General features: G+C 36.5%; 1 protein-coding gene across 6 annotated transcripts in view; it reads left to right on the top strand.

The window, feature by feature from the left end:
- The first annotated feature begins 11,999 nt into the window (after window positions 1-11,999).
- Window positions 12,000-13,765, top strand: part of LOC121431626 (prolyl 4-hydroxylase subunit alpha-1-like) — a 45,470-nt gene continuing 43,704 nt past the window's right edge. For 2 of the 6 annotated variants that reach the window (XM_041629212.1, XM_041629213.1), the window contains exon 1: window positions 12,619-12,743. In XM_041629212.1, coding sequence (XP_041485146.1) covers window positions 12,709-12,743 — 35 coding nt within the window. In that variant the 5' untranslated portion in view covers window positions 12,619-12,708. Of the gene's footprint in view, window positions 12,106-12,279; window positions 12,401-12,445; window positions 12,467-12,618; window positions 12,744-13,765 lie in introns of those variants that run through there. The other 4 variants (XM_041629217.1, XM_041629218.1, XM_041629214.1 and 1 more) reach the window with 4 other exon arrangements.

Here is a 13,765-nt window from a genome sequence, read left to right as displayed (position 1 = left end):
AAGATATAAATGATGAAACAGATAGGAAGAAAGACAGACAGATAGAAAGGAAGAAAGACAAACAGATAGAAAGGAAGAAAGACAGGCAGATAGAAAGGGAGAAAGACAGACAGATAGAAAGGAAGAAAGACAGACAGATAGAAAGGAAGAAAGAAAGACAGATAGAAAGGAAGAAAGACAGACAGATAGAAAGGAATAAAAAATGGAAAAGAAAGAAGGGATAGAAAAAAGAGACGGGCAAAATAAAGGGTGAATGAAATAAATGGTGGGAGGAATACTTGTGGGTACTTGTTACTACTAGAGGCCATCGATTTTGAGCAAGAAAAAACGCGGACATCGTGAGATGTGATAACCCTCTAGCTATCTTAAATATTATCTTAAATATCGTGAAAGATAAGAAAGAAAAAAGATAAGAACGTTTTCAGAATACCACTTATCTACATTCTGTTCTTATCTTTTAGCGCGCTTTGGTATTATATGCGCGAGTTGTAAATTTACGCGCTCAGCATTGGGTGGAGAGCAAGATAAGAACAAAGATAAGAACAAAAGATAAGAAAAAGATAAGAACGTTTTCAGAATACCAATTTAAGAAAGTGACGTAGATAAGAACAAAATTAAGATAAGAACGTTTTCAGAATACCGCCCCAGGATATTATTTTCTGAGTAGGCGGGAGCCTAGGCTAGAGTAACCCAGGGAACTCCCAGGACCTTACGTGTAAAGGCATACTCACCTGACAAGCGTGAAGTATGGTCAAAATAATTCTCCGAATAAATAGTTAAAACAGAAATCAAGCACTTACCACAATTATATGGATGAAGGTCTAACGAGTGGCAGTTTCCTGACATCTGGGCACAAACTGGAACCAAAAAAAAACGAAAAGTTCTCTCCTTCTACCCCCGTCTCGATCAGCCATTTTTGTTATGAATCGTAACAAAATGGCCGATCGAGACGGGGGTAGAAAATAATAAATAAATGAAATCTGACAGCATAATTCGAACATTATCATGGCAAAGATAATGAAAATTGAAAAGATTAAGAGGAAGTCTGCTGCCTAGCCAAAAGTCTAATTATCAAATTTCTTATTTCTGCCATTTTGGCGCAAGCCTCTTTTTGAACCCTTGACAAAAACGTCCTGTGTTCGCTCAAGCATGAACAGAATCTATTTGTTTTAAATTGCATTTCAAAGATAAGATATCAGAGCATCTATTAACATGAAAATATAGATATAATGATTTGAAACAATTTTTTATAGACTTTTCAAAATATAGCCTCCTGTAGAAAAGAAAAGTTAAAAAAAAAGTTTTAAAAAAGTATGTTTGAAAATTGCAAACAAACAAATTTCATCTCAACATGTCTGGGGTAGAGTTCCTTTTGCGACAGCCACCCAAAGTGAAAAAAAGGATATTAGGGTTAGGGTGGCAGTCGTTAAAGGAATTCTTTCCCAAGTCTACTGTGCAAATCCTTCACATGAGATAAGGGGTCTGAATGTGCAGCCTAAATTGAAACTACAAGATATTTGTGCCAGTATTGTATGTAGACTGACTTGTTGATCAAAGTTTCAAGCAGGGTCTAGTTTGCAAACCCTTCACTCAAGGAAAGTGGTCTGAATGTGCAGCCTGAGGTACCTTCTAATGACTTGTGTACAGAAGGGCCCCTCCTGTCCAGGCATTGAAACAGCAAGTTGACTTTGTGCTATAGTTTTGTGTAAAGACCACTTGTCGGATCAAAAAATTTTGATTAGGGTCTGTGCCTGCAGACTAGCAAAGAACCATGAGCGTATAATGATATCAGGGCCCGTCTTACAAAGAGTTACGATTGATCCAATCAATCACAACTATGGACAGCCAGCAACGTCGACATCTATTATGCATACTTGTTCAAAATATTTTCTAACTATGATGCATATTCATGCATTAATTGTTTTCTTGAAAATTCACTGTGCTTCTCTTTGTTTACAAAGGACATTGCGCAAATATCCTGTAGAAAAGATTATGATGCTAATGGATTTCCATAGAGTTAAAATTGATTGGATCAATCTTACTCTTTGTAAGACAAGGCCCTGGTATCACAGACCTAAAACATTTCTCATGGACTCGTGTGTTAAAATAGCACTTTTACAATATTCATAAAAATGTAAGGATAAAACTCTAGGGTTGAATGTTTACTACCAGTGGATAGGATACCTGACAATCCACATATATGACCAGAAAAGGGTCCCTTGACCAGCTCATTTTAAAGATACTGTAATTCAGTATTTTAAGGAATCTCCTGGGGATCAAATTCATCACCAGAAACAGAAAATAGCCCTTATCTGTCCACCAGTCAAAATATACAGTAGTTCCAGAGTTAGTGATATTTCTTCCCAATTTGGGAAAAGAAAGTTCAGTAATTACCAAAAACAGAATCAGTGTTAGATGGACAATCATATTCATACACTTTGTCAATCAGCCATATCAAAATAACAAAAATTGAGAATGGGTTGGCTCAAATGATTAGCTAGTGCCTTCCCGATGTTAATAGGCCTGTGCGACCATCTTGGTTCTTACAGGTGCCTTAGACCCTGGAAAGTCCTTGAAGTTTGCCTTTTTAAGTTTTGAGACCTGAAAATTCTTTGAATTCTAAAAAGAAGTCCCTAAGTTCCTAGAATTTCAAAAATAATCCCCTTTAAGTTCAGTCTCAGAATTGAAATAGGCCAATATGTTCTCTTAACCAAAATTGATTTTTCCCCCCTTCTTCATTTTCCTTAGGTTTTTTTTAAAGAAAATGTTAGGAAGTCCTGGAGTTTTGAAATGTCGTCCCCCAAAGGAATCTCAGAATTAAAGAGGGTACTTCAGGCTAGCAATTATATCAAAATGAATTGAGTGAAATTTACCAAGCAAAACATAGAAAATTACATCAAAATCTGATAACAAAGAAAGATCATTTTGAATTAAAAAAAATTATATGCGTATCATTATTATTCATTAGGGAGGATGATGATGTAACATTGATCCCAACTTTTCTTTTCTTTTGTTATTACATGAAATCATAATTAGGCCATATTTCATATTTTTTGTGCATGTGTATTATGTCTCTCTCCCCTCCCCCCAAAAAGTTTGAATTCGGAGTCTGCAGGTCAAAGGTCACAGCTCATTAAATATATGAGTTGGTTTCCGCATGATAACTTATGAAATATTCAACAGATTAAAATTTTTTAGGGGTGTGTAGGTAGATGACACCAAAATACAGGCTAAGTTTGAATTCTGAGTCCGCATCAAAGGTCACAGCTCATTATATATGCGAGTTGGTTTATGCATGATAACTTTGGAAATATTCACCAAATATTAAAAATGTTTGGTGTCTGGGTAGATGTCACCAAAATACAGGCTAAGTTTGAAATCTGAGCACACAGGTCAAAGGTCACACCTCTTGCTGCAAGTAGCTGTATTGAAAAAAAATGATGAGACAGCAAGACCACATTTCTATATGACACAATGAAGTGAGGGATTATCCACATCAAATGACCCGACTGTCATATCTTATGTCAGAGATTATTATGGAAAGGGCGAGTCTTAAAGGAGAATGAAACCATTGGAACAAGATAGCTTGTGTGAGAACAGAAAAATCAAAGAAACAGATCAACAAAAGTTTGAGAAAAATCGGACAAATAATGAGAAAGTTATGAGCATTTGAATATTGCGATCACTAATGCTATGGAGATAGCAAATTGGCAATGTGACAAAGATGTGTGATGTCACTTGTGAACAACTCTCCCCATTACTTTAGTATATATTTCACTTGAATTGCCTCTTTTATCACATCTATCCATAGATAATGTGTTCTTTCTACATGAGGGCATGTAATACATATTTTTTAAGAATACATCATGGATAGAGAGTTTGTATTATCATAAGAAAAAGCAAAAAGAGACATTTTGAGGGTATTTTATAGTCCACCAAAGGGAAAGTTGTTCATCAGTGACATCACACATCCTTGTCGCATTGCCAATAGGAGGATCTCCATAGCATTAGTGATTGCAATATTCAAATGCTCATAACTTTCTCATTATTTGTCCGATTTTTCTCAAACTTTCTTTATTCTTATTCTTTGATTTTTCTGTTTCTACACAAGCCTATTTGTTCCAAAGGTTTCATTCCCCTTTAAGGTCAAAGGTCTAAATTTGTTCATGCTTATGAAGTTCATTCACTTTGAATGAATTTCTGATCGTGTGAAGCAGGGGCATATGTGTCCTTTGGACACGTCAAATTTATAGTATTTGTTTTGGACTCGGGCTGCGTGTTCACTCGTTAAGGGTATCAAAAAACACAGATTTAAAAAAAAAATGGGTGGTTTGATTGGTCAGTGGTCAATCGATGGGTCAAATGTAATTAGGGTAATTTTTTCCAAAGTTTTTTTAAGACTAGCCAAATGTGTTGAGGGTATTTTACCCCAAGCTTTTTCCCCCCCGGGGTCATAATCTGCGACAACTTGTTTAGGGGCCAAAATATGTAAATAAAGCCCACAAAAAACTTGTTTAGGGGGAATTTAGAGAAAATTTGGTCATGCATGTGTACAGCAATACATTTGACTGCCCCCGCCCAGTGCATTATGCACTATTTGAGTTGCACAAATGAAGGGACTGTGCCTATATACATGCCAAGTGAGTTTATTTACTCTCTGGCTTATATCTGTCAACAGCCTTCTCAGCTGTTTGTATTATTCTTGTAATGGGATTCTAATATTCACACTGCATTCGTTTAACCCATACTATCCTTCACACCATACTATCTTTTTTTTTTTTGGGGGGGGGGTTCACAGTCTTTCTTAGCCCCATACTATTTGTTTAGCTGGGGTTAACGCCTTAAACCCAGACTATTGCACAGCTCATGAATATTGATGATTTTGCCACACAGAGCGTGATTCTTTGATTAGCTAATGTTTAGCACCACATTTCTTTAGCCAGGTTTCGTTTCACACTGCATCTCTTGGCACCGCAATGTGTGGTGCTTACACCGCAATAAGCCAGCCAGCCCTGCTTTTTTGCAGGGCCAGATAGTACCGTACTGTAATATTGTGCTAGCCCACTCGGCTAAAACGTAGTGTGAAAACAAAGTGGGCTAAGCTTAACCCCGGGAAATTGATGGGGCTAAGACCCCCCTTAGCTCCACCAATTTCCCAGGGTTAAGGAAAATATGTGCAATGTGAAAAGCTAGGACTGCTCATCTTGGGTGATCAATACTTCATCTGTTTCAGCATTGACCTAGTCTATCTACACAGACCCTTGGTTGTCGCAATTCACATGCATAATGCAGGGTCTGAAGTAGTGAGACTAGATTCACTATGTACTGTGGCTGGTTCTATGTAAAGGACAAGTCCACCCCCAAAGATGTTGATTTGAATATAAAATAGAGAAAAATCAAACTAGCATATAATGCTTAAAATTTCATCAAAATCGGATGTAAAATAAGAAAGCTATGGCATTTTAAAATTTTGCTTATTATTCACCAAACAGTGATATGCACAATCCAGTGTCATGCAAATGGTCAGTCGATGTTGTCCATCATTCACCATTTCTTTTGTTTTTTATTGTTTGAATTATACAATTTTTTACAGATTTGACGATAAGGACCAAGTTAACTGAACCATATAGTATCAAACAATGCTAATTCCACATGTTCAGGGAGGAATTAATCATTTCACTTGACAATGAGGAGAAAATTAGAATATTTCATACAATTAAATACAAAAGAAATAGTGAGTAGATAACATCATCAGTCTCCTCATTTGCATACCGACCAGGATGTGCATATAACTGTTATGTGAATTTAAGCGAAACTTTGAAATATCATGGTCCATGGTGTGACATTGACCTGACTTTTTCTTTTTATCTGAGCTGCAAGGTTCCACTTGTCAACTGTGTCTGTTATAATGTTATTGAAATGAAGCCCAGAAAAAAATCTGCCCAATAATAATTATATAGTGCTTTTAATATGTTAAATATAAAGTAACTGGAAACACCATCTTCATTTCAATCCTCACATTAACATGTTTTATCATAATCATCTTGTGATTTTAATAAATGATTTTTCAGTCACAGATATCTTGAAAGTATGCATGAATTTGTTTTTTCTTCCTTAGTGTTTTTTCATCCATATGAATAATATTAAGTACAATATGAATCCAAGTTCAGTATTTTTTAATAATGTGTATTTTTTAATAAATACTTGCTTAAAGGGGTACTCCGGGCCGAAAATTATTTTATCTAAATAAAAAGCGAAAAATTCACCAAGCAAAATGCTGAAAATCTCATCAGAATCTGATAACAAAAAATGATGTTATTGAATTTCAAACTTAAGCCTTAGTGTGTGAAAACAGTTCTACACACATCGTCATGAATATTCATTAGGTGGGCTAACAATGTCATGTCCCCACTTTCCCTTGTCTTATGTTATTTGATACATTTCATAATTGTACATGTAAGATATATCATCATTATATCAAAATAAGTTACAGCAATGACTATCTAATTGATGCATTAAATCAGTTCAATTCTTAGAGGATAACATTTGAATGAACATGATTTCATACAATAAAATACAAGAGAATGAGTGGAGATATAAATCATATCAGTTGCTCATTGAATATTCATGAAGACATGCACAGAACTGTTTCAACTCGATAATGCAAATCTTTAAAATGTCATAACTTTGTTATTCCTTGTGCGATTTTTCTCCAATTTTCTATGTTGCGCTTATTTGATTTTTCTCTTTTTATTCTAACCAACTTTAAGTTTGGGTGGACTTGTCCTTTAAACAGCCTATTTGAATGTTAGGATTGTACATTTTACATATTGTTGTATCCATCTCTTTCTTTTTTTTCTTACAGAAATATAAAACAGCATGGTGACATATATGCAGATCATTGGACAGAGTGTTTCAAAGGAAAATTTTGTTGCGCTTCAAGCATGCAGAGTCAACACTGAGACGTCTCACTTGTATAAACTGCGTTTTGCATGGACGTTGGCCGTGAATGTCTCTGACCAGGGAGTTTGGAGTAGACTATCCCTGCTCTGACATAGACCATACATTACATTAGGTGGTTTCAAACCGCCTTGATCACAAGAATCCCCGTTAAATTACGAGAACTTTTTAAGGCTAAAAAATACCCGTTAATTATTCCTGCATTCACACCGCCCCGAAACACATCCTTCGGGATAAGTTCCTGAAGTTACGAGCATGCGCAGTGTGGTCTGATAAGCAGGCAAGGCGGGAGATTCAAAATCACTAGCCCAGCAGCCACCCACGCCGCCGCGCCCAACGACATGCTGGGATAAAAGTTCCCGTAATTTGCTTTCACATCGCCAAAATACCTGCGACCTTGGAAAAATCCCCACGAAAGTTCTCGTAATTTCGCCAAGTACCTACTATTTAGCGGGGATTTTCTTTCGGGGAAATTACGCGTAGTTTGCTTTCACATTACCAAAATACCTGGTATTTTCTGATCGGGGTAAATTTCCCGATCAGAGAATACCTGGAACTGACGAACTTCGAGGCGGTCTGAAACCACCTACTGGGATGTCAGTTAGAACCTGCTAAGCTATTGGCAGGAAGTGGGTAGGGTAGCACGGGATGACTACTCTGGCATAGCTATACTCCATGTCAATGGTAGATCCATAGAGCTATCTATGGTAGACCCCTTCCTAAAAAAAAACAAAAAAAGCATGAGAAGATGCAGGAGCTCTAAAACATGGTATTAAAAGAAAGTAAATGCATGCGGGGGAAGAGCTTCTTCATCCTCTTTATCTCCCAGAGATGAAGAATGAGGAGCTGTTAGCCTTGACGTAATATTGCACTACTCCTTCCTGCCAATAATCTACATTCAGGTGCTGCCTCACTTGTCAAAACAAATGTTACTGTTCTTTTTTAGACCAATTTGTAAGGATGAGCTACCCCCTTAAAATGACTTTATAAAGTGCATGTAAACCCCTTCGAAGTGTAGACTTATACCATGGTCACATTTGTTCTACGGCGGCCGTATGGCGAGCCAAAAACAGCCGTTTTAACATTTTTGTACCAGCTAAATATAGGTAGTTTGAATAAAAACGAATAAAACGGCTGTTTTCGACTCGCCGTACGGCCGCCGTAGAGCAAATGTGACCAAGGTATTACACACATGTATGTTACTATTCCACGTACTCATAGGCCTGCATATTATGGTTGCATATTGTCATAAAGCTGTTGTATTGACGATTTGAAATAAAAACATTTTAGTTGATGCATAATAGTGGGCCTATACAGGAAATTTATTTTCGTTGGGTGCCCACCCTTGGAAAATGCATTTTAGAAATGTTTGTTTGGTCATGTATAACATTTGTTATTGATTTCTTAATCCCTGTAGTTTGAACACATTGAATAGGACTTTTACCAAATGGGCAATTAAAAGTAATAAGATTTTTAAAATAATAAAAGGCAGTAGTGTCAAGTGTATTTATGAGATCTTGTGTAAAACATCAAGTCTAACCCCAACGAAAAGTCTATTTAATAAAACAAAAGTCCAATAATCATAGTGCTGAAAATTTCAGCGAAATCGGGTGTGAAATAAAAAAATAAGACAGTTACTTATCTGCACATCTTGATTTGTATGTAAGTGAGGTTATCATTGATGTCATCAACTTATTATTTCTGGTGCTTCTTATTACATGAAATGTGAAATATTTGATATTTTCTTCATTATAATCTGAGACAAGGTTTGAATCTAATCATCCCTGAACATGTGGAAATGTCAATGCTATAAACATTTCCTTGTATCTGAAAAAATGAAACATTGCATCTTGCCTACAATCAAAGGAGTGAGTGTGTGACATTGGTTCCTTGACATTTGATCCGGCGACGATTGCTCCGCATCCGATGAAAAATATGTATGTTAAGCAAAACATAAAATCTAGAGCTCCAATAACTAAATAAACCCTTATCCCATTTTCACATTATTCTGAACCTAAAACTCTATTACAATCCTATCTCTAATCCTATGCCATCTGAGATATTAAGACCGGAGAAAATGTCGCAGGAGCAAATGTTGTGTCACCGTGACATCATCAGCTCCATCATTTGCATAACACTGAGTTGTGATGTTTGTATAATTTTTAATTAATAAAAAAAAAAAAAAAATTCTTATCTTACATCCAGGTTTTCAGCAATATGCTTGTTTGACCACTTTTCACTCTTTATTCAATTCAAATTTTTGTTGTGATGGAAACAAGATATAAAGTAGAGGAGGGAGAGAGAGAGATAGGGAATGAGAGTAAGAAAGAATATGAGAGAACGTGAAAGAGAGAGAAGGGGAAGATAGTGAGAAAGATAGTGTGAAAGATATGCAAATGCATGCAAGAAGTATGCGAAGAGAGAGGAATTGAATTTTAAATCCCTGGTTTAAATCTCAAAATGATGTAAATTCGAATGTTTAACCTTTGAATCTAAATTGATTGTGTGTGCTCAAGTCTATGGTTGGCAGAGCAGGGGATTATCCTTTGTTCAGGGGTCATCTGTCTTTAAGGTCCCCCACAAATACAAAAGATAATCCTCAGATAAGATAAGAGATAATACCAGTGTGCTTGACTGATCTGTATTTACTTGGAATCCCTCTGATTTAGAGTGAATTTCCTAGAATCTTCCCCTAGTGCTTTGTTGGGAGGAGCCCCAGGGGCAGGAGAAGAGTAGTCTGCAGGCACCGACCCTGATTGAAACTTTGATCCACAAGTGTGTCTCCAAGCAAAGACTAGCATATACAAAACTTGCTGTTTCTTCAGAGGGCCTTCAGTACACAAGGCATGAGTAGGCTGCACATTCAGACCCTTAACTTAAGGGAAGGGTTGCACAGCAGCAGACTACATGTGTAGGAGAAGAGTGAGAGATGGAGGGATGGATCGTAAAGATTTACATTTAAGTCTCAAGTGATTAATATTAAAATTATTACGCTTTGAATCTAAATCCTGTGTGTTTGCTGGTCATCTTGGCTGATTTTAAATCCCTCTGATTTGGAGTGTATTTCCTCGATTCTTCCCACAGTGTTTTGTATGGAGGAGCTCCTGGGGTAGGAGAATCAGGGGGGGGGGGGGGGGGGTGGAAAAATAAACTTTACACCAGAAAGTAGGAGAGTGATAGATGAAGGAACAGCAGGAGAGGTAGATGCTGCACACAGAGATGGGGGGGGGGGGGGGTGGAGAAATCATTGTATTGAACCTGGGTATTGAAGTCTGCCTAACCCCTACAAAAAGTAAAATATTTAGAAATTAAAAACTTGGTTATTCCTTCAGTGACTTTCATCGAACCCTCACCAACATTTTTCTCTTGATTTTATTAATAAAATCAACGTCAGGGTGAACTTCCCTTTTAGTCTTCTTCCTAGCTGACTCACTGAGTTGATTTTTATTAATTGAGATGATTGTCATTATATTGAATGAAAGTGCAAGTAAAGGATGAATAACAATATGAATATTTATGAAAATAGGGAGAAAATCTTGAATTAAATTATTTCTGTTATGAGTGTGCAAGAAATAAAACAAATCTTTTGAATAAAAAGCAATTAGTGGTATGATTAATAAAATGAATAGTGTGTGATTAATACAATTTATTTCAACCAGTAAAGTAATTTGTGAAAATAAGAGGAAGGTATAGGAAAATGTATCTGAAGAAATAAACTGATGAAAATTATGAATGTAACTAAATAATATTTTTCTTATGAAAACAAATATACCTCCAGTAAAAGAATAGAAAGGGTATTACAGTCTGGTCGAAATAATGAATGAATCATGAATTAATAAGTTTAAAGGATAATTGTAATTTTTTTATACGAAAAGGGGTATCTTGCCCTGAAAAATTCTGAGCAATTTATCTAGGAAAATTAGTCTATCACTGATGAAAACATTCGATGCTGAATGTTTCAAACAGAGCAACATCTGATCAGAAAGTTACAGGGAAACACCTGAATTAATTTCACAAAACAGTTATATAGACATCCCGTTATTAAATAATCAAATATTTATTAAATAAAAAGGGGATAAATACAGAGAATCAGATATGACTAAAGAACAAAAATTCAAATAAAAAATCACATGAAAATACCATTTAGATACAGACTGCCCCTCAAGAAAAAAATTATATGCCAACCCTGATATAGCGTACAATTTGAAAACAAATGATTTGAAAGTATTTTCATATAAGTTAAAAGATTTGCTTGTTATGCTTTAAGTGAGGATATTTTCCTGGGATATGGTAAATTCCGTTGGTTCTCCCAAATTTATTTTCTGGTGTCTGTGTGTTATCTATCTGTCTACAGTGACAGTACTCCACAATATCAGGTTAATGATCAATTTATCTATTTGAAAAACATTAAATGAATTTTAATGAATACTATTTGATCGAACTGCTTATTTTTTTCTAATAAATACAACACGTCTACAAATATGATTGGCTGATCAAAAATGCTGGGAAGAAAATCGGGATGGGTATAATCGATCACGTGGAATCGATCGTAGTTATATTTGGTTTTTAATAGGTACATCAATAATTTTCGAATGTTCCTTTGGCGTTAAGAAATTATCTTTTCTCTTGGCTATAAAAATAAATATTTTAGTCATGAAAAGGGGCGACAAGATTCTGCTATCTATCAAGTTTGATAAAGTTATTTTTCTTAAATCAAAATCACAAGACTAACCATTTTCCACGCGGATATTACTAGTCTTTTGGAGGACATATACCGCATATTATTACAATTCAAGGTTTTTGTAAAATGTTGGTTTGGGTTTATCCATCAGGTTTTGTTTTAATGGGAATGAAATTTGCGTGTAAGAAGTATTTATCCCCGAATTATGTAGGTAATGTGTCGTTAAAAGATCTATGGTTCAACAACAATTTCACACTGCATATTTAAAACGTAGTGTGGGGTGAACGAAAGGCTAGCTTCTCGCTCCGTTATTTTGCATACTTTGCACATTTGTAAACAACGTGAACTGCGCGAGCCGAGCGAGCTGGCGTACTTGCATGCATTAGATAGCAAACAAATTCCAATTCACACGGAATTTTATACTGCCGCAGGCCTGTTCACGAGCGAGACTGGAGAGAGAATTGGTAAGTTATTATTTTCACTTTTTTCAGTTCTGTGCATGCAGCTTGTGTTCAAATATTAATGAACTGTCTCGCTCTTGTTTGATTGCAATGAATAACGCGGCACATTTATGAGGGCGAGGGGATCAGTTCCTTGTCTTCGACTTCGGTGTTCGGTATTCGACTCGTACTCCGAGAAGCTGCTGAACGGCTGTGAATTGCACAGCTGGGCCGTAGCTTCGGGAGAAGGGGTAGCGTACGGTACGTTGCGTTGCCGTTGGCCTGCTTGGAGGTTCACTTCTCGAAATTTCGAAGTGAAGTGATTAGAACAAATTAGAATTCTAATTTCACATGAAATATCTGTGACGAGGTGTTTTGCATGAATGTAAGCCTTTTTTCAAAGATTTAAATATCAACCTAGATTGAAAGGAATCCATGAAATTGTTTTAGAATTTACAGTCCCGTCTTGGTTTTTGCTTGACGCTCATTGCGGATGTGATCCAATTTCAGTCGCGCCGGTGAGTGAAACCGGTATGCGGCGATTTGTACTCGTGGCACCCCGGTCCAGCCGGGAAGCGAGGGCGAGCGGAAGGTGTCTGATTACAGTAACATCTGTATGGAGCTAGCATGTGTGTGTTGTGTGTCGTTGACATTGAACTGAGGTTTGTTGTAGACATGTCTGTATCCATTGAGTACCAACAGTGGCACACGTAGGCCAATGAAGAGCCACGATGATGATGATGATGAGTGGAACGGAAATTGAAGTTTGAAATAAAAACTTTGAAAGTAAAGTGATGAAGCTGGCCAACACACTGTACTTGCAACAGGCCAAGATAAAGCATTTTTTATTCAATGTGTTATTGTTAAATGACCAATGCCATGTTTTTTTGTGATGCAAGTGACTGGTGATGAAGATGTGGGTTAAAGACATGATACATGTAGTAAAAAAATAACGGTGATGATGGTGAGGAAGTGATGATCGATGGTGATGATGATCATTGATGATGATGATGATGCAGGGGCGGATCCAGCCTTCGCCAATAGGGGGGGCCGGAATTTTTTTTCAGCCATATTTTCCCCGATCGGCCACTCGAATATGATATTTGCCGGGATTATTGGTTTCTTTAAATGGGTAGTCCTATTAGTCACTTCTTAGCTTTATTCTTATGAATAAACATAAATATATAATACCATAATCCTTATTTATATAATGCGAGCGCGAAGCGCGAGCTTTTTTTTTGGGAATCTTATGTACTTTTTTCTAAAAGTTTTGAACATTCTGCCAATCCTGAAAAAATATGTGTATGCAAGTGAATAATTATTACGAACGTGAAGCGCGAGCAGAAATGAACTGATGGAAAAGGTACTGTTAAGGGCTTGCTTGCAGTTAGCCATGAAGACGTTACATATTTTGAAAATATCAAATAATGCGAGCGCGAAGCGCGAGCTGAAATTTTTTGACATTTTTACCTAAGAAATGGAAATTCTAAGCAATTGTTGTAACTTAACAGAATGCGTATTTATAACTAAACGATTGGTGCGAGCGCGAAGCGTGAGCAAAAAATTTCGAGATTTAGACCTACTGAACGAGACACTCTATTCAAGGTTTGCAAATCATGAAAAGGATAAGGAAGTGGGGATCTTCCTTACATTAATAATGCGAGCGCAGAGCGCGAGCGGAAAA

The sequence above is a fragment of the Lytechinus variegatus genome, chromosome 18 (genome assembly GCF_018143015.1).
Source record: "Lytechinus variegatus isolate NC3 chromosome 18, Lvar_3.0, whole genome shotgun sequence".
Taxonomy (NCBI): domain Eukaryota; kingdom Metazoa; phylum Echinodermata; class Echinoidea; order Temnopleuroida; family Toxopneustidae; genus Lytechinus; species Lytechinus variegatus.
Note: the sequence above shows the minus strand (reverse complement) of the source record. Positions and strands in the feature narration are given on the sequence as shown.